At 48.2% G+C, this 22,535-nt stretch overlaps 4 protein-coding genes and 5 non-coding genes across 11 annotated transcripts; 8 read left to right on the top strand and 1 right to left on the bottom strand.

Annotated features, from left to right (window-relative positions):
* Positions 1 to 99: 99 nt before the first annotated feature.
* LOC6899077 (small nucleolar RNA Me28S-Gm1083) lies at positions 100 to 188 on the top strand. The gene has a single exon (XR_053523.2). It is a non-coding gene; the product is annotated as a small nucleolar RNA Me28S-Gm1083 (small nucleolar RNA).
* A 169-nt stretch (positions 189 to 357) lies between these two features.
* On the top strand, positions 358 to 448 carry LOC6899076 (small nucleolar RNA Me28S-Gm1083). Its single transcript, XR_053522.2, has one exon. It is a non-coding gene; the product is annotated as a small nucleolar RNA Me28S-Gm1083 (small nucleolar RNA).
* Positions 449 to 599: 151 nt separating this feature from the next.
* On the top strand, positions 600 to 691 carry LOC6899075 (small nucleolar RNA Me28S-Gm1083). The gene has a single exon (XR_053521.2). It is a non-coding gene; the product is annotated as a small nucleolar RNA Me28S-Gm1083 (small nucleolar RNA).
* Positions 692 to 853: 162 nt separating this feature from the next.
* Positions 854 to 943, top strand: LOC6899074 (small nucleolar RNA Me28S-Gm1083). The gene has a single exon (XR_053520.2). It is a non-coding gene; the product is annotated as a small nucleolar RNA Me28S-Gm1083 (small nucleolar RNA).
* Positions 944 to 1,111: 168 nt separating this feature from the next.
* LOC6899073 (small nucleolar RNA Me28S-Gm1083) lies at positions 1,112 to 1,198 on the top strand. The gene has a single exon (XR_053519.2). It is a non-coding gene; the product is annotated as a small nucleolar RNA Me28S-Gm1083 (small nucleolar RNA).
* Positions 1,199 to 2,009: 811 nt separating this feature from the next.
* ocm (over compensating males) lies at positions 2,010 to 11,119 on the top strand. Of its 3 annotated transcripts, none has more exons than XM_015185259.2 (6): positions 2,010 to 2,192; positions 3,795 to 5,172; positions 5,236 to 6,211; positions 6,279 to 6,445; positions 6,516 to 10,630; positions 10,693 to 11,119. In XM_015185259.2, the coding sequence occupies exons 2-6, from the start codon at positions 3,796 to 3,798 to the stop codon at positions 10,844 to 10,846; spliced, it is 6,789 nt and encodes a 2,262-aa protein (XP_015040745.1). In that variant the 5' UTR covers positions 2,010 to 2,192; position 3,795; the 3' UTR covers positions 10,847 to 11,119. The 3 variants fall into 3 exon arrangements, with proteins under 3 accessions (XP_015040745.1, XP_015040744.1, XP_001362002.3); XM_015185258.2 differs by lacking the exon at positions 2,010 to 2,192 and adding an exon at positions 2,842 to 3,310; XM_001361965.4 differs by lacking the exon at positions 2,010 to 2,192 and adding an exon at positions 3,419 to 3,599.
* A 283-nt stretch (positions 11,120 to 11,402) lies between these two features.
* On the top strand, positions 11,403 to 13,062 carry cN-IIIB (cytosolic 5'-nucleotidase IIIB). Its single transcript, XM_001361964.5, has 2 exons — positions 11,403 to 11,632; positions 11,776 to 13,062. Exon 2 carries the CDS (start codon positions 11,904 to 11,906, stop codon positions 12,858 to 12,860), a length of 957 nt encoding a protein of 318 aa, XP_001362001.1. The 5' UTR covers positions 11,403 to 11,632; positions 11,776 to 11,903; the 3' UTR covers positions 12,861 to 13,062.
* Positions 13,063 to 13,193: 131 nt separating this feature from the next.
* LOC4805628 (ubiquitin-protein ligase E3C) lies at positions 13,194 to 17,613 on the top strand. Its single transcript, XM_001361963.4, has 8 exons — positions 13,194 to 13,882; positions 13,950 to 14,697; positions 14,771 to 15,176; positions 15,230 to 15,351; positions 15,428 to 16,177; positions 16,237 to 16,381; positions 16,443 to 17,142; positions 17,206 to 17,613. Exons 1-8 carry the CDS (start codon positions 13,547 to 13,549, stop codon positions 17,371 to 17,373), a joined length of 3,375 nt encoding a protein of 1,124 aa, XP_001362000.1. The 5' UTR covers positions 13,194 to 13,546; the 3' UTR covers positions 17,374 to 17,613.
* Positions 17,602 to 22,329, bottom strand: LOC4805627 (lipase 3). The gene is made up of 4 exons (XM_001361962.4): positions 21,623 to 22,329; positions 21,391 to 21,549; positions 18,202 to 18,286; positions 17,602 to 18,112 (listed from the first exon to the last, which is right to left on the bottom strand). The coding sequence occupies exons 1-4, from the start codon at positions 22,286 to 22,288 to the stop codon at positions 17,784 to 17,786; spliced, it is 1,239 nt and encodes a 412-aa protein (XP_001361999.3). The 5' UTR covers positions 22,289 to 22,329; the 3' UTR covers positions 17,602 to 17,783.
* Between the last annotated feature and the right edge of the window lie 206 nt (positions 22,330 to 22,535).

Genomic DNA, 22,535 nt, shown 5'->3' with positions numbered 1-22,535 from the left:
CTGTTTAGCTTTTCAGTGAACAGCCAGACATAAAACCCAACTAAAGGTAAGTTCAATTTGAAATTGATTAAAAGTTCTGTCAAATTCTGCTTTTGCTGCTGCCTTATGATGAGCATTAAACTTTCGCCCCTATCTGAAAAATGAAACTTCTCCTGTTGAATGCGAGATTGGTCTTACTGAATGAATAAGCAAATAAGCAATTTTGAGAGTTCCATATCCGACACTAATATATTCCCGATGGATATAATTTTGCAACTATTTTTAGCTTGGAGAAACCATTGGCCCGACGTAAAACTAAATATCAGCTAAATTATAAGGTGAGTGTCGTTAGTGCCTCTGGACTGCTTATCTGGTAATTATTCTTGTGATGAGCATTAAACTTTCGCCCCTATCTGAAAAATGAAACTTCTCCTGTTGAATGCGAGATTGGTCTTACTGAAAAAAATATTTCCATCAATTTGAACTTCTATTAGCAAATAAACAAAACTAACTAACGTTTCTTTATATCTCTTGCAGTCGCTGGAAAGTCGTTAATGGATCTGGATTCTGTCGCCCACAAGATAAGGTGAGAGAAATAATCTGTTGTATTCTACGCAATGTATTTCCTATGATGAGCATTAAACTTTCGCCCCTATCTGAAAAATGAAACTTCTCCTGTTGAATGCGAGATTGGTCTTACTGAAATTTACCATCGCTATAGAATAGACAAAATATTACAGGATTCTATAATAAAAATATTTCTTGTATTATTCTTCCAGATGTCTCCCAATATTTGCTACTCACTCTGAATGACTACACAAGATAAGCCCATCTTTAAGGTGAATATACAGAATTTTACAAGTCCACTACTTTCCCCTCTCTGATGAGCTATAAACTTTCGCCCCTATCTGAAAAATGAAACTTCTCCTGTTGAATGCGAGATTGGTCTTACTGAAATTTATCATCGCAATAGAATAGACAACATATTGTAGGATTCTATACTGAACGTATTTTTTTTGTTTGTTTGTTCTTCCAGATGTGTCCCAATCTTTGCTACTCACATTTGATGATTATACAAAATCGGCCAACTCAAAGGTGAATATACAGAATTTACAGGTCCACTACTTTCCCCTCTCTGATGAGCTATAAACTTTCGCCCCTATCTGAAAAATGAAACTTCTCCTGTTGAATGCGAGATTGGTCTTACTGAATTCAATTTGTTATAACTAATTATTCATTTATATTTTCTGCAATCGACTAAAGTTTTCGTTCCTTATCTCTTGCAGCTCAAGTACGGATTGTCCACATTGTTCAAGGTAAATATTTCTATACATTTAAAACTGATTCTGTTTTAAAATGATGTTAAAAAAAAAACTGAATAATGTGGCATGATTTTCACATAACCGCAACACAAAATCCAATAGGTCCTACTGAATATAAAAACTATGCTAAAAGCTTTTAAAGATTATCCTGAGAAAGAACTAACCGACACGTTTTCTATTCATTTACAGTGGCCTGCCTCAACACGTAGAAACGTAATCGCAAAAGGTTTGTTTCATTTGTAAAGCACTTGTTATAGCTGATAATTATTTGACGACTTATCTTTCATTGACTGTATATAAATAAAAAATTAAATGAATAAAAACTCAAAATAAATGAACCCACAGAATAAAATTCCACTTGCGCATTTAACCCCAACAACGCAGAAGATTCTCTCTGAGCATTTTTTGCGGGAATCAGGTGACGTACAGAGTTGCCATGAAAAAGCGCAACAACATTTTTTATTGTTGACAAGGCTTAAATTGAATGACTTTGTTTGCCGTCAAAAGACCACCAAATCTAGTTACTGTCCCTTTATATCTATCTGGTGTGCAGGTTTATTTTCGAATTGTGTTTCCACATTTCCTCTAGAATGAAAATATCAGGTATAAAAGACTAAACTCTAATATGCAACCCTGCGTTTCATTCCACATGTGGCAAACCTTGGTCCCCTTCGCGGGCAGTTATCGGTCTCCATATTGGAATTATCGAGCCGTCATTGTGTGCGCATCTGTGTCTCACGCATTGTGTATGTATTCGCTGGCTTTTTTCAACGTGAGCAACGAGAGCTGGCTGTTGATTAATTGTGAAAAGAGCTTGTAAAATAGTAAAAACTACACGGATTTGTGATTGTTTCGGAACTTGCACGGTGCGGATAGCCACTGCTTGTACAGGTAAATAATCTGAAAGCAATAAGTTGTGCAAAAGGACATTTTTATCATTCGAGATTTTTCTACATGGCCGCGCAAAAGGGGTGCTTTTGCGTGACGCATGTGATCGGTTGTGTATGTATCTGCTGACGACCAGAGACGCCATGTTGAATTTTGTTTTGTATTTGATCGCTTCTGTACCGAATTATATTGTCGCAAGGAAATTAACCTGCAATGACCAGATACATCAATGTTTTTTTAAGTTTTAAGATGTTTTAACGTCGATTGACTGACACGAAGTGAGGGAATTTTTTGAGGTTATTTTCTGAAATTGAGTGACGACTTCGTAAACTAAAACATGAATAAAATGCAGTTGCACATGGTTGCATTTTGATGTGGTAATATAAAATTGGATTCAATAAATATAGCTTTGATCGCGATTTCAAGGTTCAGGGAGTTACGCCACCTAGATACGGCACTTTCCACGTTTAAACGCCGATTTTCAGTGTTGAAAAAGTAAGGTCTATCTTCGTCTCCCGCTCCTTTTGCATTTATTTATGGTTTACATAATTCATCGGTAATCTATGCACTCGTTTACAACCGAACGTAAGCATACAGTACATGTTTATTTACATATATGTATCTAGGTCCAGTCCCTCGCCGCCCACACTTGGTTCAGCCAGTGTGCCATTGCCATGTATTCCAGAGGAACGCCTGGAACCGAAATTGCCCAATATTCACGCACGCAAAGAACACACACACACACTTGCACATCTGACGGTGGCAGCGTCACTCACTCGGTTGGAATCAATGCTGTTTTGTGATCGCGAATTCGCACGCGCTGCCTGCATTATAAATCGTTTAAAAAAATTGTTTGCATGCACTGATAAAAGCTATTTTGTGTGCACATGCGCAATGCCTTTGGGCAGTGCAATTGTTTATTGTGGCTGGCGACAGTGCTGAAAAGAAATCAAAGTGTAAAATGTTTTGTTGATGGCTGCTGGTGCATATGGTTCTGGCTCTTGTCGCCTGCCCTGCCTGCTTGTGTGTGAGCGTTTGTGTGCACTGCTGCGACTGGGAAAAAAGGCGCAAAACCAAATCGCAACAATATCGTTCCTGTGATATTTTAAGTGTCGAAAAAAGTGCGTGGTAATTTATTTGATTTAATATGATGCATGCTACATGTCGATGATTGCCGGGGAATACGGTTTATTCCAGGTGTATATGTATGTATGTGTCCCCGGCGGACGGTGCTGCCAACCCACTGCAAGATTCATGCTGCAAACTCGGCAGCACGCTGCTTGTTATTCTGCACGTGGCTACGAGACTTTCCTTGGCTTAAAGTTGTTTAATTATATGTGTAATGCACCAGCCTGCTTTGGCCTAAACGCAATTAAAGCATCGAAAGATGTGGCCACGCCACGCCACCGGGTAAATGTAAATGTTGCGCTGTCAACTCATTTTAAAATGACAGGTCCTGCGAAACGTGATCGTGCATTGTATCAAAAAAGTGCTGCCCATTAATATACAGTCGATCGTTTCCTGGGGCGGGTACAATAGATTTAGTGAAAATAAATTATTTTCGTAGGGCTAATGGACACTTTTTTGCTTGTAAATATTTTACAGCATGACTAGCAGCGAACTGCCGCCTATCATATTACAAGGCAAACAATTGATCAAATATCGCCACCTAAAACGAAAATATCCAGTGTCCAGGGAATTCCTAAATCGCAATTGGTGGAACGTGAAGCGCTTTATCATCTATGCCCTGACGCCACGCTGTGTCCTGCGGAACTACGCCTGGCGCAGGCGACGCAACAACCGTGTCGTTATCCGGAAACGCGTTCGCATCTGTCTCTTCGATCCGCGCCTCAAGCGGATGATCAAGAGGCGTAAGAAGAACATCAGAAAATGGTCATTTAGCATCGTAAACCATCACAAGAAAATGGGCCACATCGAGGAGCACGAGGAGACGGAGCTATACAACGTGTCCGAGCCGCTGCCACCCGAGGAGTTGTCCAAGAAAATGAAGCAACAACTGGAGCTGCTCAAGACTGGCAAACGGACTCTCTGCCTGATAGAAGACTCACACAAAAATGTCGAAATGCTCGATGCCAAAGAGATCAGTCAGAATGCTGCCAAAATAGGATCGCATGCCGAAAGGATCGGCCAGGACAATGGTCAGAGCGAATGCGTTAAGCCAATGGATATCGCCCCCTCAAAGGAGACGGACGAGAAGACACCCACAAAGTCACCCGAATCAATGTTTTCCGGCCAGGAAGATGCTCCTACGCCAGCCACTCCCAGCAAAGAGAATACCAGCCAGACCAGTGCTTGCTCTAGTGCCGAAAAAGCTGACAAATCGGAGAAATCAGAGAAATCCGGTGGCAGCAAGTTTTTGGACATGCTGATCAATAAAGCGCGCGTCAAGACCTTCGCCCGGGAATCGAATTTACCTATTGAAAACTGTCCAGCGTCCATTCCTGCGTTTACAGCCGAAGAGGATGGCAGCGGCGACTTTGTCGGCTTCGATGAGAGCGTCCATCAGCCGGGAATGCTGCTCACTCCCATAGTGCCACAGAGCTGCAAGACGTTGGAGGGGAATTCGGCGTTCGTCAGCGAATCTCTCGATGCGTACATGCGCGAGCATCACATCAACGATGACAAGGAGAAACTCCTGGAGCCCATGGGTCACGACGGGCAGGTAACCTCACACAGTTTGCCGCCACCCATGGATATGCCAGCTGTTCCCGAGGCCCTGCAGCGGCTCCGCACGGTGGCCGAGCGTCGTTCGTACCTGCAGCGCTCCAAGAACCAAAAGATGGCCATCATTAACAACGAGGCCAACATTTACAGGGAGCTGCAGCGCAAGCAGCGCCAGCGGAAGGTCAAGATTGCGGCGATGCAGCACCTGCAGGCCTCCACCACTCAGATGCCTTTCACCCGCCAGGGCTGGCAGGCGGCCAGCTATGTGGCCACTGAAACGTCAAAGTATTATTATCAGGTGAGTTTTGAATGCCTTCCAGCTGTCCATTGACTGAAAAAACTCTATTTCCGATGCCGACAGGTGATCCAGGTGGACGGTAAGAGGGTTCGCCTGCCAGGTGCCCAAGGCAACAATCTACAGCGGGAGAAGCGTCCTTACAAGAGCAAACTGACGCCCCAGGAGGCGGCCACAGTCTATTGCAACGACCTGTGCTTGGACGCAGCGATTCAACCCAAGCTGAATATTCTACCCACTACAGCGACGAATGCCATGCATCACAAGCGGCTCAATCAGTATCCAGTATCTGCCATCTTTCCACCCTGTCCGCTGTCGATGAAGCCGCTACAGAAGCCATTGGATGACGACACGGCAGCCCTTTTGCTGGCCGGCGGCAGCATGGCTGTGGTCAGCATGCCCACCGTCCAGCTGGAAGTAATGCCACAGCTGGGGCGGCCACTGGACGAGATTGCCAGGCGGTATCTGCAGCATATTCTGCCCCATCATGACATAACCAGAGAGTGGGCCGAGTTTAGTGTGTCGACGCTGCAGCAGCAGCCGCCTGTTTGCATGAAGGAGGCCGAGGAGCAGGCTTCCCAGACGGCAGCCGGTAGACGGAAGAGCTTCACCTTCGTTATTCCCTATACAAACGATCGAAATCACATCCTAGTGCGTCGCGTCGTAGATCGGTCTGAACAGATGGATCCCAGCTTCTACCAGGAGCCACACAAGCTGCAAAAGTTCGGTTTCCGTAAGGCTCTACCCCAGGAGCCCGACGCCGATATGCTAGACTGTGCAAACATGATCAATGACATGATCAACACGGTAGCCATCAGCTGCAGCGAGAATAGCTTCATCACCGAGGATACTCTGACAATGGACGATCCCGCAGCGATAAGCAGCCCACCGAAGCCTGCCGTCGACCTGAGTCTCGTCAAGGAGGAAGATGACAAGTCCGTGGGGAATTGGAAGCGTCGTCCCACCAAGCAGAAGCGACTGGCCAATGAGTTGCGTCGTCTCAATGCCACCATCATAGATGCGGCCGCCAGGAATGCTGATGGTATGTGCTTTTTAAACCAATTCGAGGTCATAGTCAGGAATCCTTTAATCCTGCATTATTTTTGCAGCCAAAAAGCCTTGCATCAAGGAACACTGCCAGCTGGGCTGCCTTTGTGCCAGTCTGAGCGGATCCGAGCTGCCGATGCGGGACCATTGCGGACGCGCCGACTGCGTAATCGAGTGTCATTGCCTGGGCGGCGAACAGTCCCGAGTGATGCGAGTGAAAACGGCCGATGTAAGATCTCATTGGAACCCCGCTCTTTTCGGGTCAGACTTATTCGTTTTGTGTGTTTTTGCTTATTTAGGGGCGAAGCATCTCCAACGAGGATGCGTTCAATTTGCGACGCAAGGCCACTGCTCGACTGGCCAAAATGGAGAAGGATTTCACGTCGACACTGGTGCTCACGGATAACGAGACGCTGCTGATAAACGAGTCGCAGGGCGATAAGAAGCGACGCTGCACCAAGGCCCCCAAACGCTACGAAGACTTTGACGACTCGAACATGTTTGACGACGACGACGAAATAGTCTCGCCCTCCCGGATCACATCGAAGAGGAATGCTGTCACTGCGGCTGCCACGGCGGCAGCTGCTGCGGCGGCGGCTTCGGCGGCAGCTGCTGCTAGCGCTAAGAATGCCGCTGCCGCTCTCACCAAGAGCTGCACCGTGAAGGACACGGATCTGGCCAAGCTGAAGCATTGCCTTGTTTCGATCCGTCGCCTGCGTGATATGGGCAACCTAGCACCCTTCTGCATGACTCATCAGCTTTACAAGTGCTTCTGTGGCGGCGAGGCCACCGAGGGAAAGCCCGTGATCATCGAGAAGGAGCAGTGGAACGCGACCGTATCCCATTACAACCCAGAGCTGGCCACCCGAGCGCACTATAGCTTTGAGCGACAACCGGAGGAGCAACAGCCTAAGAAGAGGGGAAGGAAAAAGCAAAACCCACCCGAGCTGGAGGTGGCTGAAAAGGAGGAGGCCACGGTACTGCCGGTGCCGCCTTTGCCGAAACTAGAAGGGATGCTGGTTACAAAGCCTAAAGTTGTTTTGCCCAAGTCCCCAAAGAATGTGCGTAAAGACGAGTGTACGCCGAAGGTAGCAGTATCTTCCGCATCTTCGACACCTTCCGCATCTCCCGCACCTTCCGCATCTTCTGCACCCTCCTCAAAACAACATCCTCGCATATCGTCTCCGCATGAACGCAGCGTTGAGCTGGACAACATTTACACCTACTACATTTCGCGTCCCTATCTCTGCCGTCGTGCCGTAGCCGTGCCCAGGCGTTCCTATACACGGCGGAATCGCTGTCGCATGGATATCACCCGCGATTACGTAACTGAGACGGAGACGACCGAGAAGCAGGAGCTGCTCAGGCGTCGCATTGATGGCGCCGTTTTCTTCTATCGCAAGGAGTTGGAAAAGCAGAGACGTCGACAGTTAATCCAGCAGGCTGAGAGCCAGGGCCGGGTCGAGGCCCCGGTCATCGTCGTGCGGGACGACTCGGATGAGAGCGAGCAGACAGGAAGCCGAAAGCGGAGTGTACCGTCGTCAGGCCGTCAGAATGCGCCACCTATGCCTCCCAGCAAACGCACCAAACTGCAATCAGACAGGGCTCCGATGGAGAGTGGCAAGCTTCATTTGGATATACAGGTGCCACGCATTTCGGCCTGCTACTCGCTGAATTCCGCCTCTGTGGACGTGCTGGGGGCTGGCATGAATACAGCGGCCGCTGCTGCCGTGGCTGCTAGTGGCATAGGGCCCACCCCGGCCGATGCGGACTCGCCCAACTTCCGCTCCTTCTACAACGAGGTGGTGAAGAACATGAACTCGCTGGTCAGCAAGAAGATGCAGGACATTGATTTGGCCCTGCAGCGCGAGAGCAAAATCATACCAGCACCCAACGAGGAGATTCTGTGCATCATCAAGTGGACCAACTTCCTGGCCGCTTACGAATGTAACTATGTGTACATTTGGATTGTACAAATGAAGACGTACACCTTCCTGGCGGCCACAACTACCAACCTGATGCCTGCAGTGTGCGGCGCCATCGCCATTGGGGACACCAGATTCGCTTCCGCCAACCCCGATACCCCCATGATGGCGCGCATGCTGATGGATAGCAAGCGAAACGAGTACACCAGCCGACTGGCCGTGGTGATGCAGGGCAGGCAGAGCTATTGGCTGGTCAAGGGCTTTTTACGCCACATGCAGGGCAGCGCTTGCACTAAGCCGACGCCTCAGACGCATCCACTGCTCACCAAGAAGATAAACGTCCTCTGCTCGCTGCTGGTGAAGCAGCGCATTCGTGAACACCAGAAGAAGCCTGCTGCCCCTGATGCTCCGGCCATTACGATTGTGCCAGAGGAACAGACTCCATCTACATCTACACCTACATCTGCATCTCCATCTACATCTGCATCTGCATCTGCATCTGCATCTGTATCTGTGGCTGCTTCAGAAGCTGATCTAAGACCAGCAGCCTCCTCCAATCAGGCCCTCACAAAGGCAAACGCTTCCAACATCCGCACGAATATCGAGTTCCGCAAGGTCACCCGCAACGATGTGGATGAACTGGATATACCCGAAAGTTACCAGGGTGACCATCGTTGGGTGGTGCTGGATCTTGTCGATGACTTCTCGCACATCTTTGTGCCCGCCTTCGGGGAGATGATATCGCTGGACAGGATACACAAGGTGATGCGGGTGGCCCGTGATAAGAATAAACTGGTGAAGCTTCAGTTCTTCCACCAGGCCCCATACGATGCATTCGTAACGGCCGCCTCTCGAAAGAAGATCTACTTCGGGCCGCTGCGGCTAGATATGTCGCCACCCGTTCTGGTGCTGCTGCAGAGCGTCGATGGCAAGATGATGCTGCGAGAGGTCTACCAGAGAGAGCATTCCATTCCCGTTCAGCCCCACCACCGGAGCATGGCCTTTTGGGTGCTCAAAGTTCAGGGACAGCTGCACTTTGAGATCGATATGGAGGATCAGAAGACTCTTACTGATTCCAATGCCCCGCAGATCCCTCTGCCATCCGCTGGGAACCTAGTTCCGGTTCCGTTTCCTGGCAATCCCAGCGAACAGTTGGTGCCCGCCAACGATTTGCCGGTTGTCATCATCGACAGCGACGACGAAGATGAAGAAGTGTCGGAGAAACATTTAAAAAAAAAGGACCAGTGTGCGAACGAGAAGCCAATGGAGTCGGTGACAGATCTTGAGCCGGTGGTGGAACCTCTCCCACTGTCCAATCCGGAGAGAGTGCAGGCGCTACCGCGCATGAACTTTACCATTCAAACAATTCCCAGCAGTGGGGCCCTGCATATCACCCCAGACACCGCCACTCCAGATGCTGCCCCAGAATCCTCCCTTCCAGACAGTACCGCGACCAACTGGCAGCTGACTGGCTCCTTTGCACCCTTCATAGCCAATGTGCCGGCGATTGGGGTTCAGGCGCCCACAACCCAGTTCCTCACACCCCAGGTCCAACTCACCCAAACAGTAGCCGGCGCCGCCCCCGAGCCAAGTCCATCCAATGTTACTTCCTTGGACCCGCCGGCTCCTAAGATGGGCCGCTTCAGTTTTGGCGCCAGGATCAACGAATCGCTGCAAGAGCTACTGAGCAGCGGCACCCCGACAGCCACAGCCACAGCAACAGCCACAGCCCTGCCTGCCAGCATAACCGTCACCAAAATGGATGGCAATGAATCCAAAGCAACTTCCAAATCACTAGGCAAGGGCTGTGAAGCCATCAAGATTGGCACCAAGCGTAGTGTCTCTGGGGGGACTAGACATTTGCCAAGACTATTACCTAAACCGACTCCCGCGTCTACAGAGAAGCCACGCGCAGCCACACCTGCAGCGTGTACATCCAAGGCTGGGCCCACCATTATCCAGCAGTCGGCAACTACCTTCTCCATAGGTAATCATCAGCCGATACGACCACGTCCTACACCGCCAGTAGGACCCGCCACCGCAAGGGCGGGCACCTGTGTGAAGCTGTACCCCTCCAGGGTAGGACCGTCCACCGCCAACAAAGGAGCACGAGCGGTAAAAGACCCACCGCCGGAAACGGCTCCGATTGCTGCGGCTGCTGGGGAGGTGGAACCGGCAAAGAAGACAAACCCACCGTACGTCCGTGCCACTCCTGGTCGGATGGTCACCCGCGTCTCTTTGCCTGGCCAACCGTCTGCTGCCGCGGAGCAGGCCCGCTCGCGGCCATCCCTGCCAGCCAAAATACCGACGACGCAAAGTGCGACTCAAACGGAAGGGGTGGCGACAAAGTGTACATATGGCTATATGGTGTCTAATGGACTGCCAAGCTATCGCACCAAGCTGTCGGGCGACGATTTCTTTCTAAAGATGCCACATGTGGGAATTCTGCGCTTCGCGAATCGCGTGACTGCTGGCGCCTACCTCAATCGGTGAGTAGCACAGGAAAGTCCACGTAAATCACACAATTTCAATATTCGATTCCCTCTTGAAGCGAACTCATGCGGAAGACGGAATGCAGGTCCATGCTGCCAGCCGACTGGAAGTTCCGGCCAGACCCACAGTCGATTGTGAGGCAACAGACGACAACCGCGAAAGGGCCAGCAAAGGATCAAGAGCCACCGGCCGCCATTGAAATCGAAGATTGATCCCAAAAATAGGAAAAGAAAAAACCACTGCTGTCGTCTCATTACATGAACAAAAACACTTTTTGTTTAGTTTTAAGAAGTATGGATATGCTATATACTGCACATACTTTACCAATCACGCTCATCATCGTATCGTATGTCTGTCTGATACATATGAAATATGTAAACTATCTAGTTTGTAACTTAAGTTGATCATGATCCAATGTTTTTTATCTCTAAGCTATTTTTTTATTTACATAAGTTTAAGTTTATAAAAATGTGGATTTAAATTCATTTCGTTCGACCGCTGGCCAGCTGTTTCTTTGTTCCAGTTCCACTTGGCTTCAGCTATCTGAAAGTTGGTTGCAGAACTATTTATATATATTAGATTGTGTGCTTTCTTTCTTTGGAAAGCAAATGTTTCCAACTAAACTATTTCACACGGTTCGTTGTTTTTTCAAAACAAATTGATTTATTTTCAGGCGCTTCACAGCTGTTGCTTGGATTTCGATAAGTTAGTTTCAGTTCCACAGCGTTCCAGAAATTGCTGCAATCAACAGCTGTTCGTAGTTTTTATTGCAAAAACCGCGCGACGCGAGTACAAGTTAAATAAGCTGATTGTTTACACAGCGTTGTTCCGCATTGTTTTTGCTCATATGATATATAAATAAAAAGCTTGTCATATTAAAGCTTCGATAGTCAGCTGATAAGCGCCCACGCATTCATTCGTACTGGTATAGGGGGGAAATTGAAGGCGGCAAAGCAAAGCAATTGAATTGTCAAATTTAAAAAAAAACCACAACCAAGGTCAGCCACACATAATATAGAACGACCAACGCGCAACCACATTCACATAATCGTATTTGCTGACATACATAAGTGCTGGGGAAGCAAAAAAATCGGGATATAGGCGACGGCACTAATTCGCTTAACCACTATAACATTTGCAGATACTGCTGAATCGAAAGCTCCCTTCCCCACCGAATTTCCATCGGTGCAGTCAGCGACAATTTTTCCATATCAACGTTCGCACTGTTAAAACGCAGACGTCTTTCTGTTTGTGTCCGAGAAAACTAACATGGGCTGTGAGGAGAAGCAAGAAACCACCAAGCCAAGCCTGCGCATCCAGGACATTCCGGTGCTGATGCAGGACCACTGTCGCATGCTAGATCCCTCCAAGGTGGAGCGCATCATCAATGAGTTCGTACAGGGCGGCCCGGAGCGCATGCAACTTGTGTCGGACTTTGACTATACAATCACCAAACAGCGGACTGAGGACGGCAGTGTGGTGCCCTCCAGTTTTGGGATCTTCAACGCCTGCCAGTCGCTGCCGGATAGCTTCAAAACGGAGTCGGACAAACTATACCATAAGTACAGGCCAATTGAGATCGATCCGCACATGCCCATCCCCGAGAAGGTTCAGTACATGGTCGAATGGTGGACCAAGTCTGGTGCACTGGCCACCGGCTTCCCCTTCGATCAATCAGAAATAGATCAGATTGCCAGCAAGTATAAAAACGCGCTACGTGACCGTACTCATGAGTTTTTTGCCGATCTACAGCGCTTGGGCATTCCTACATTGGTTTTCTCCGCCGGACTGGGCAACTCTGTGGTCTCCTTGTTGCGCCAGGCAAATGTGATGCATCCCAATGTAAAGGTGGTGTCGAATTTCCTGCAATTTCGCAATGGACTTCTGGACGGCTTCCAGCAGCCCATGATACACACCTTCAACAAGAACGAAACTGTCCTGGACGGCAGTGAGTATTACAACCTGGTCCACACACGCGACCACATCATCGTGATGGGGGATTCCCTAGGAGACGCTGACATGGCCTCCGGCGTTCCGGCCTCTTCGCATATCATAAAAATTGGTTTCCTTTTCGAACATGTGGAGGCCAATATGGATAAGTACATGAAGACATTTGATATCGTCTTGGTGGATGATCAAACAATGGATGTGCCCCGGGCCTTGCTCGCTCTCATCGAAAAGCAGCACCAGCTAAAGCAGCAGGCCACAACGCAGAGCACCCTTTGAAACCTCGGAAAAAAATACGTAGTCCGTTTGTATCGTACTCAAAAAACGTTCCTGCTTTCTCATTAGCAGGAATAAGTGTTAAATTGTATTAGCAAACACAAACACACAGCAGAAGCTACTAATTAAGTGGTTTAGATTTAACCATGTCATCCATTCTAACAGAAATTCATACCATATTAAATGACAACGTTGTGCTACAAAATTATTTATTCAATTTTATTTAGTATATATTTAAAAAAAAAACAATGAATTATTTCAGGTCTGTTAACACAGCATCGTTAACAGTCGCCATTAACAGACGCTTAGAGATGGTCCACTGCCAGTTTGGTTTAACTTAGAGGTGGACAGCTGACGACAAGATAGCTAGAATGATATCGAAATCTATGCCAGAAAAATACATACGAAAACTTGCAATTAGATATTTTATTTTATGCATTTAAATTTGATAGGTAGCTCAGTTGTTCAAGTGAAGATTATAGAGCAAGGCCCTCTGCCACAGTGCCTTTTTTGCAAACTGTTTCGTGTTGCGTCTCCTTTTGAAAGTGTGAATAATGACCTAGGAAGGTGGTGCGAGGTAGTAAAGAGAACGAGATCAGCTGCTGGCAACCACAATAACAACAACAACAGGAACGTAATAGAAACAAGACGGAACAACTTCAATATTAAACCAAGACAAGTGCAGCGTCATGTTTGGATTCGATGGCGAGTACCGTCGTCGTCCGGTGCAAAGTCTTGGTGGCGCTTCGCATACACACGACCGGGAGACTGTGATTCGAAAAGCAGCCGAGGAGCGACAGAAACGCAATGAGCTGCGCCAGAAGGCCAACGGCGCCGTGGTGCTGCAGTCCTATGCCCGTTCTTTCATTCATCGCCAGCGTCTCAAAAGGGCGGAGCGTGAGGCCTTTGACGTATACCTCCAGGTTCATCGCCACCGCCTGACGGAGGATGAGAGTCTTAATTTTCTGTTGCGCCGCCTGAACTTCTTCTACAGCAGTCGCGAAGCCAAGGACGGCGAACGTTTGGTATGATATCGTAAAACTTTCAATTACATATTCCACTCGCTAGCCGGGTTATGCTTTGCTTTTCCAGATTGAAGTCTGTCAACAAATCCTGCGTAGCCCTGGCCGCCTATTGCAGCATTCAGCCTCGGATCCGATATGGCTGTTTCGTGTATGCAAGCTCCTAGACGCTTGCCTGCTCCAGCTGACACTCTCCCAGGTTCCCCAGGCCATTCCCCTGCGAATGCTGGAAACCTTCACAACCGTCACCTCCGTGGAACGCTATGTGAACGATGAGATATTGCTGTTCAAATATTTGGAGCGTGTGTTTGGGTTCCTAATCGCACGCAACTACTTCCTTCGCTTGCGCAGGCTGCTGGATGAAAAATGCCCGCCTCTGGATGGGGAAACGCTGCATGCCCCCAGTCCGCAGGCCGATGCCCTACTCCATTTGCTGCTGCGTCCGTTGGCAGTGGCCAAACGAGCCTGTAATGGGGGCCAAGTATTGCCAGTGTCATTGCTCGTGTGCCAGAATTTCATAAAGGATATCCTGGCCACGCCCCACACGGATGCCATACGTTCTTTCGTACTCCCCTGCCTGGCAGAATGTCCAGAGTTCCCCTTCGATCTGCTGATGCGCTCGCTCATCGATCTCCTGGAAACAGCAGCGGTGACTGCGACATCGGAGTCAGATAGTGCCTCCAGTCGGCGCAGCTTCTTGTTCCATGGAGCAGACACGGGCAGCGGCGGCGCTAAGCAAACCGTGGCCCAACCAATGGATGCCTTGTTTACCTCATTCTTACTTAGCTCTCTCTTGGTGCTCGACCGCAGGCAGCTGGGTAGGTCGCTACAAAAATATTGTATTTGAGTACCCGGATCAAATATCCATCATAAATTGTCTTGTGTCTGCAGCCACATTGCAGCAGAGTTCACTGCTCACTGTCTACGTGCGAATCATAGCCGAAATGATGCCCAACATTCTGCTCCTTCCCAAGTCCACTCTACGAACGCATGCCAATGCCCCGCATCGGCATGTGGACAGCGACAATGAATCGGATGAGGAGGAAGAGGAGGACCAGCCAGTCGCTCACACACTGGACTACGATATGGAGCAGACATGCCGCACGAGCGCGGAGCTAAGTAGCAAGGAGCGTGACTGTCTGCTGGAGTCTATAGCCACACTGAACGAAACGGAGCGCGTGGATTTTATTGTCCAGCAGCTTGATCCTCATATCGAGCACAGCCAACTGATCTACGCCCTCTGCGAGATCTGCCACAACCTAATGATCTACAACAAACACGCAGTCTTCGAATATAAGTGAGAATATGGTCAATAGTGGCATTCAGTTAAGTAAACTTTCGCACTTGCAGGCTGCTCTACACTCTGGCCTTCACTCCGAAGTTTATACGTGCCGTATGGTTCAAGCTGGCCGCCGAATCCACACAGCTGGGCTTCTCAGCACCGCTTACCCTCATTTCCAAGGGGGTTGTGCGTAAGTGTTCTTTAAAATGAAAGACTAAGCTTCTTTGGTTCCATTACAAATTGCCATTTCTTTCGCATTTCCACAGCGAAGCAGCAAGGAGTGGATCGCACCATTCCACTGTTGGCCACGTTTTGTATGCTCTTTGGACGTCTGCTGCCCACTCTGCACGATGTAGAGTTTGTGGAGAACAAGCTGATGCCGACGACGCACGTTCGACTGATGCCATTCTCTATTGCGGAGATTGTGCAAATGTCTAAGACGCTCAAGGACATTAGTCTGGGCCTCGTGGAGCTGGCCTTTCCAGAAACGCGCAGCAATTTGGCCAACTATCGCAGCGTGTTGGGCCACACAGAGGCCGATGACAAAAAGCTGCGTCATCAGAAGCAGATCTGGGCCAATCTGCTCAATGTTGTGGTCTTTGTGCTCAACCAGATACACACGCGTGACCTACGCATGGGCTTCTGTCCGGAGTCGCACTGGACTGTCAGCCGATTGGACCTGCCGCTCGACAGGCCAACCGATCTCCCCCTGACTCATAGCAGCCGTTTGCGCGGCATTCGTCCCTTTCAACCGATCCGGGACTTTACACGCGAAGACTTCGAGAACGGTCCGCCCATGTCCACCAAGCAGATACGCTCAATAACCATTCTGCGCGAGATACCATTTGTGGTGGCCTTCAGCAAGCGTGTAAGCATTCTTCAAGGTCTGGTGGCAGCCAACAAGATGCGAGTACAGGGCCATTTGCAAGCCTTCCTCCAGGGTCCCTCCATTATGATCACTGTCCGGCGGACGCATCTATATGAAGATGCCTACGACAAGCTGCGCCCGGAGAATGGTATGCTCTCCCCTCCTATTCCATAATGTTTGATATTAATAAAATGATCTTTCTTACAGAGCCGGATCTACGTCCGAAATTCCGCATACAGTTTGTCTCTTCGCTGGGTCTGGATGAGGCGGGCATTGATGGCGGCGGAGTTTTTCGCGAATTCCTATCAGAGCTTATCAAATCTGCATTCGATCCCAATCGGGGTTTTTTCATGTGAGGACATTACTTATACCCAAGGGGGAAATCCCTTTATTCATTATATTGGCATTACCAGGGTAACCACGGACAACAAGCTTTATCCGAATCCGAATGTGGCGGATCTTTTTGGCGACTTTGAGAAGCATTACTATTTCATTGGTCGCATTCTGGGCAAGGCGATATACGAGAATCTGCTCGTGGAGCTGCCGCTGGCTGAGTTCTTCCTGACAAAACTGGCTGGCAAATACTCGGATGTGGACATACATCAGTTGGCCTCGCTGGATCCGGAACTATATCGCAATCTGTTGTACTTAAAAGACTATACGGGGGATGTCAGTGAATTGAATTTGGATTTCACCGTGGCCAGCAGCTCTCTGGGACAGACACAGATTGTCGAGCTGAAGCCGCAGGGCCAGAGCACTCCGGTGACCAACTCGAATCGCATTGAGTATATCCAGCTGATAGCCGACTATAAGCTCAATGTCCAGATACGTCGCCACTGCAATGCCTTCCGCAAGGGTCTGTCCAATGTCCTGCCCATCGAATGGCTGTACATGTTCAGCAACAAGGAGCTGCAAATACTCATCTCTGGTGCTGAGATTCCGATCGATCTGGAGGATCTCAAGAAGCACTGCAAGTACGGCGGCGAATACACGCCGGAGCATCCCTCGATTGTGGCCTTTTGGGAGGCATTAGAGGGCTTCGATGACCTGCAGCGCAGGCAGCTGCTAAAGTTCGTTACCAGCTGTTCTAGGCCACCGTTGTTGGGTTTTAAGGTTTGACCACTAGATGGAATTTCATTTGAACCTGTTTTATCTTATATTAAATATCGTTTGCAGGACCTGGATCCTCCATTCTTCATACAAAATGCTGGAGATATGGAGCGCTTGCCTACGGCCAGCACCTGTACCAATCTGCTGAAGTTGCCGCCATTTAATACTGTGGAACAAATGCGCGAAAAGCTGCTCTATGCCATACAGTCCGGTGTGGGATTCGAGCTCAGCTAATCTGCCTCCCACCTATACACCCACAGTACCACTCTCCCTTGAACAGGGTACACATATCCCCATACCCGGAAAACACGACTCCAATCCAAGGGACCCACCAGGCACACTGGTACATAGGCAGGCGATGTAAGCAGACAGTGCATCTATTCCAGTTCTTCATAGTAAATATATATGTATATGTATAATTACTTACCTAAATACGATGTGTAAAGAATGAAGCTTTTGAGGTCTGTTTAGCAAGGTTTTTCTTTTGATTATTTTTAGTTTAGATTTTGTTTTCCCCATAACAAGCTATGAGTGTAACAAACTATAATGAATATTTCCACGACTAAGACGATTAAACCTATTGATAAAATAGATTAAAAGTATCATTGCTGTCCCTCTACCACTGTAATTCATCATCATCACCATCATCTACCCTGGAGTGCTACTGCTGCTGCTGTTGCATCCAGTTGCCAGGCCTGTTGAATGATGCGCTCATAAACCAATTGCGAGGCAGTGACGGCAAACAGAAAGTCAATGTGATTGTAGCCTGGAACCTGATACAGCCGCGTACGGCTCTGGCGCAGCTCGTTAACCAGTCGCTGTACATCCGCCTGACTGGACAAGGCATCGCGAGTACCATGAAAGATCTGCAGCTGGAGGCGAACATTCCTCAACCGATATGAGGGGGGCGTGGGCTGGCCATATCGCAGGCTGTTCAGCCTCGGCGAACGATAGTCGTATTGCTGGAATTTGCCTGCGGATGAAACGGAGAGAGACATCAGCAGGATGGAGAAGGATTACCTTCCCCACTCGCATCAGGCATATGTCATCTCTCCGACTTACCGCTATTGATGAGCTGCCCGAAGTGCTGCAACTGGCCACGCGAGATGCCCGCCGGAATCGTCTCCAGGATGCGTGGCAAGAGGCTCTGTGGAAGGCAAAAGCCAAAGCAGAGGCAAGCATGAAGCCATATTGTTAGGCTTAAACTTCCAAAACGTTTAAATTGTATGATATGAAGCCGGATATACGACCTCTCGACCATTCATGTGTGTGTCGGCCGGCGTATCGGTGTGTGTTCAGGCTGCTATTTCCGTTTCATTGCGACACAAAGCATACGGAAGTCCACACAAGCACACACACATACACACACACATACACACAAACACACATGAGCAAACACTGAAGCGAGGTCACAGGCCAAAGGCTAGGAGGTCCGTTCGCTTTGATGGCTGCTCTGACCGTTGCTTGGAATTTTTATTATTTGTTTAGAAATTAGCTGCTTATTTGTTGATCAGCTTTTGATTAAGGAAAATGCAAAGGAATTTTCCATTTAAAATTGAAACTCATTAAGATTGATTTGGGGTGGTTAAATTAAACTAAGAGCAAGAGTCGGAAGATTAAAAAGCTTCCATTAATATTGTTATTAAGAGAGTCGGACATAGTTTCTCATTCTGCTTATCTTTCGTAAATTTTTTCTTAAATTACACTTGCAGAATTCCACAATTGATTAATTGATTTTTATTCTACGAATTTATTTGACAAGACATCTCCGCCTAGTTTTTCTATTCCCCAAAAACACTGAATAAACATCTTGCCAATTTTTTCTTTGATACTATTAAACTCTATCGAAAAAGTTTAATTTAAAACGAAAAAATCGCTGCTTGATTGAATACGAATGGGATATTCATTTGGAATATCCGCAAAAACTTGGTCACTTTTTGTGGATGTCGACTGCATGTTTGTGGCATTCTTTTTCCATGCCGCAACGACTCTTGAATGGAGTTTTTAACTGTAGTATTTTATGTAAATCCAGCGACTTTAAATTTCCATGACAAGCCATTGAAACGTTGCATGCGTCGTGGGGCGTCGTGTGGCGTAGTGTCGCGTCCTGTCGTCGCGCGTCTCCTTGCCCGTTGAGTGTCGCTCTGCGTCCTGCGGCGACATATTTTTTGTTTTTGTTTTTTTGTTGCTATTTTGATGTTTATTTGATTTTCCGCCTGGCCGTTGCATTTCCACACGACAGTTGTTGTTATTTTTGTTGCAACCAGCTTGCAACTTGTGGCAAATACAAGCAATTTTTGTGCCGCCAGCTTGTTTGTGTTTCCAGAGTTTTTCTTTGCCCACTCCCCATGATTATTCGCTTGCGTTTTTCTGTACATTCTTTATTCCCTCTCGAATCTTACTCGACGCATTGCAGCATTGCTGTTGGCCAAGTCTGTTGAACTCCATGCGGGCCCCGGCTTGAGGGGCAGCCCGCTCCTACTAAATATGCACAAATATTTATTCGGACGTCTATCTGTATGGTGTGGCATGTTCGACAGTTGTCGCAAGTATCGCCATCGCCATCGCCTCGCTCCATTTGCTCAACTCTGAGCGTCTTTGCTCCCTATTTGCTTAGCCATATATTCTCCTTTTATTTTTATTTTTTTACTGGTTGCAGTGACTAGTTTGTTGACTTTTTTATGGAAGCCATGACGATCCGACAGATATGGCACGCGGTTGCACTTAGTGATTCCTGTGTCAAGTGGCAGTAGCTGCCAAATTGCTGTTGACTTGCCTCCGTTTGGCGCTCCGAAGTTTCGGCGTTGAAGTTTCAAATTGACAAACTTATTCATGTATAGGGAAACTGGTTTTCATTTGGTTCTTTCCTGGGAGGAAGAGTCATCAATTGAAGGGATTCGCTTGGAATTGGTATTGAAATAAAATACAATATTCTGAAATTCCTGCGATAAAACTTTCTTTGATTTGAAGCTATTAAGACTCTCAGAAATCGGACAAATCGTATTTATTTTTAATAAATTGATTGCGTTTCCATTGTTGCATATTTCATGAACGATAAATTTTTTATGTTGTACTTTTTGAGGGCAGTGTTTTGTTTAAGTTATACTGTGTTTTATTCATCGTTTTAAATGCTTGTTTATGGCTGCATATGGAAAGAGTCTTTAGAGTTATATTCCCCAACAGTTTCCAACCATTTTTTCACTGTCTCTTGGCAACTATAAAAAGTGAACATCCGGCTTCGGCAGCATTGGCGTGGCCCAAAAACCAATTGGCCCAAGCCCTTACCCTAATAACTAACAAGCGGCACTTGGCGTCCGTCCGGAGCATGCCACATACACCAGGCACACTCCAACAGACTCACTCCAGTCGGATAGGTAAGCCTTTTAAGCACGCGCCCCCGTAACATGGCGAACACACAGATAAGCCATAAAGTTTTTTCTTTCGTTGCACGGGCGCGATTTATTCGCCATATTTCACAGCAAAACAAAATTCAAATGTACCGAGTGTACCATTCGCATGCCAGAGGGAAACAAAAAGTGTTTAAGGCAGCGTGCCGTATACGTAATGTATGTTAGCCGCGCCAGCGGAGCAGGCGGTGAGGAACTGTGCGTGTGTGTGTATTCCTGGAAAGGGTTATAGTTCGGTTGGGCAGTGGAAAAGTTTAGCGTACCTTTTGGCTGCACATTATAGGAGATATACAAAAGGTTGAAGTGCCGTCGAGTCTATATGCAGATGCTCTGAATGGTTAATGATGTGATTATTTAATAAAGCTATATATATATGTATATATATATACAGATATATATGGATTAAATCTGTTCATCCAATTGAATGTCTGACGGACCTTCTCACAGTTCACGATTGTTTGGATATTTACAGTCCAAAGGTTATAAACTTTAAGCCCATACCGATATACCCATCTGCACTCTTCCTATCCACAATAGTTCTGACCTAACTTCCAACCAGGAAGCTGAGACCCGGTAGGAGCAGCTCGTTTACGCATTTAAATTCAAATAACTTTTATTACCAAAACTAAGGCTTCTCCCCCAACTTGCAACCTTCCACTTCCGCTCTTTTTCTCTTTCTCTCTGTCTGTATGTGTGTATTTGCCTGTGTGTGTCTGTGTGGCAGCATGGGGTTTTGGTTCAGTCCCACTCCTGAGTGCAATAAAAACTTTTGCATACAACAAAAAAAAAGTTTTGGGGCCGCTTTGTTGGCTAAATTATGGCCCGCATATATAATCGTACTCACACGATCCACTGGATAGTCGCTGAAGCCCACATAGAGGGAGGTGAAGAGCGTGCAGAGGGTGTAGGTGGGCAGGGTGGCGCTGCAGAAGAACTGCCCCCCCACCTGGGTCAGCGCCGTGGCGGGCAGCAGCTCGTTGAGGCCCAGCTTGTTGAGTAGCATCTGTAAGGGGGGAGGGGTTAGGATTCTAGGATCACATTCTGGTGATGTGTCCGCTCATCAAGTATATACGTACGGTGACCCCAGCACTGTCGCTGGCCAGCAAACGCAGCGGCGGACTACTCAGGTGCTTGAGAAAGGCCACGGGAGCCATTAGGGCCGCATTGGCAAACTTCGAATTGTACTCGGGACGCTGCGACAGGAGCACCAGCAGCACAGTGGTTCCCTGCGAGTGACCCACATAGTGTACCTGCCGGTGGCCTGTCATTACCAGTACACGGTCCACGATGGCGGGCAGGTCGTAGAGGCCAATCTCGTGCCAGCTGAACTGCCAGAACCGCGCCTGACTCGTCTGCAGAGTGCGGTGCCGACGGGAGTGCGTTGTGCCCCGGGCATTTGGCAGCCAGACGTCAAAGCATCGCCTGTGCAACTCCACTGCCAGAGCCTGGCCCCGTCCCGCAGTCACGAAGTCTGCGGCCGAGCCGAGGAGTCCGTGCATCAGCACAAAGGGCCGCAGCCTGGTCCTGGTCTCACGGGGGCAGCTCTGGTTGCGCGGCGCGGGAATGCGATGAAGACTCAAGAGATACCCGTCGGCGGTCTCCACGCGATGCACTTGACACTCGAGGCGATGTAGCTGCGCCATCTGGCAGACGGAGTCGATCAGGCCCTGCCCGAGACTGACACTCCGCAGAAAGCTGCTGCTGATCAGCAGAAAGACTACGCAAAGTTTCATGTCGAGCATGGTTATAGCCAAGTGACGTTCGAGCGGCTACTGTGGCAGTCAGTGCATTTGTTGACTGGTTTTGTGTGCGTCTCTCTGGCAAACGCCGCGTATACGCAATGCAAATACTGAATGAGTGACTGAGAATGGCGGTGGAGAGAGGGGGTTTGCTTTAAATAAATACATTTACATCTTTTGTTTACCCGTTGACAAGCCATTGATGGGATCATACGGGGCGTGAGTCGGGGCAGAGGACGATGGCCTAGAA

The sequence above is a fragment of the Drosophila pseudoobscura genome, chromosome 3 (assembly GCF_009870125.1).
Source record: "Drosophila pseudoobscura strain MV-25-SWS-2005 chromosome 3, UCI_Dpse_MV25, whole genome shotgun sequence".
Lineage (NCBI taxonomy): Eukaryota > Metazoa > Arthropoda > Insecta > Diptera > Drosophilidae > Drosophila > Drosophila pseudoobscura.
The sequence above is the reverse complement of the archived record's forward strand: the minus strand, read 5'-3'. Positions and strand labels throughout refer to the sequence as shown.

What these genes read in the sequence shown, in the direction of transcription:
- ocm (XM_001361965.4), top strand. Translation starts at nt 3,577, where the DNA reads ATGTGGCCACGCCACGCCACCGG. An exon ending in CGTCAAAGTATTATTATCAG is followed by an intron (nt 5,173 to 5,235) that starts GTGAGTTTTGAA and finishes CGATGCCGACAG; the next exon opens with GTGATCCAGGTGGACGGTAA. An exon ending in GCTGGCGCCTACCTCAATCG is followed by an intron (nt 10,631 to 10,692) that starts GTGAGTAGCACA and finishes TCCCTCTTGAAG; the next exon opens with CGAACTCATGCGGAAGACGG.
- cN-IIIB (XM_001361964.5), top strand. Translation starts at nt 11,904, where the DNA reads ATGGGCTGTGAGGAGAAGCAAGAAACCACCAAGCCAAGCCTGCGCATC.
- LOC4805628 (XM_001361963.4), top strand. Translation starts at nt 13,547, where the DNA reads ATGTTTGGATTCGATGGCGAGTACCGTCGTCGTCCGGTGCAAAGTCTT. An exon ending in CAAGCTGCGCCCGGAGAATG is followed by an intron (nt 16,178 to 16,236) that starts GTATGCTCTCCC and finishes TCTTTCTTACAG; the next exon opens with AGCCGGATCTACGTCCGAAA. An exon ending in CACCGTTGTTGGGTTTTAAG is followed by an intron (nt 17,143 to 17,205) that starts GTTTGACCACTA and finishes TATCGTTTGCAG; the next exon opens with GACCTGGATCCTCCATTCTT.
- LOC4805627 (XM_001361962.4), bottom strand. Translation starts at nt 22,288, where the DNA reads ATGCTCGACATGAAACTTTGCGTAGTCTTTCTGCTGATCAGCAGCAGC. An exon ending in GCGACAGTGCTGGGGTCACC is followed by an intron (nt 21,550 to 21,622) that starts GTACGTATATAC and finishes CCCCCCTTACAG; the next exon opens with ATGCTACTCAACAAGCTGGG. An exon ending in GCGACTATCCAGTGGATCGT is followed by an intron (nt 18,287 to 21,390) that starts GTGAGTACGATT and finishes TGCCTTCCACAG; the next exon opens with AGCCTCTTGCCACGCATCCT.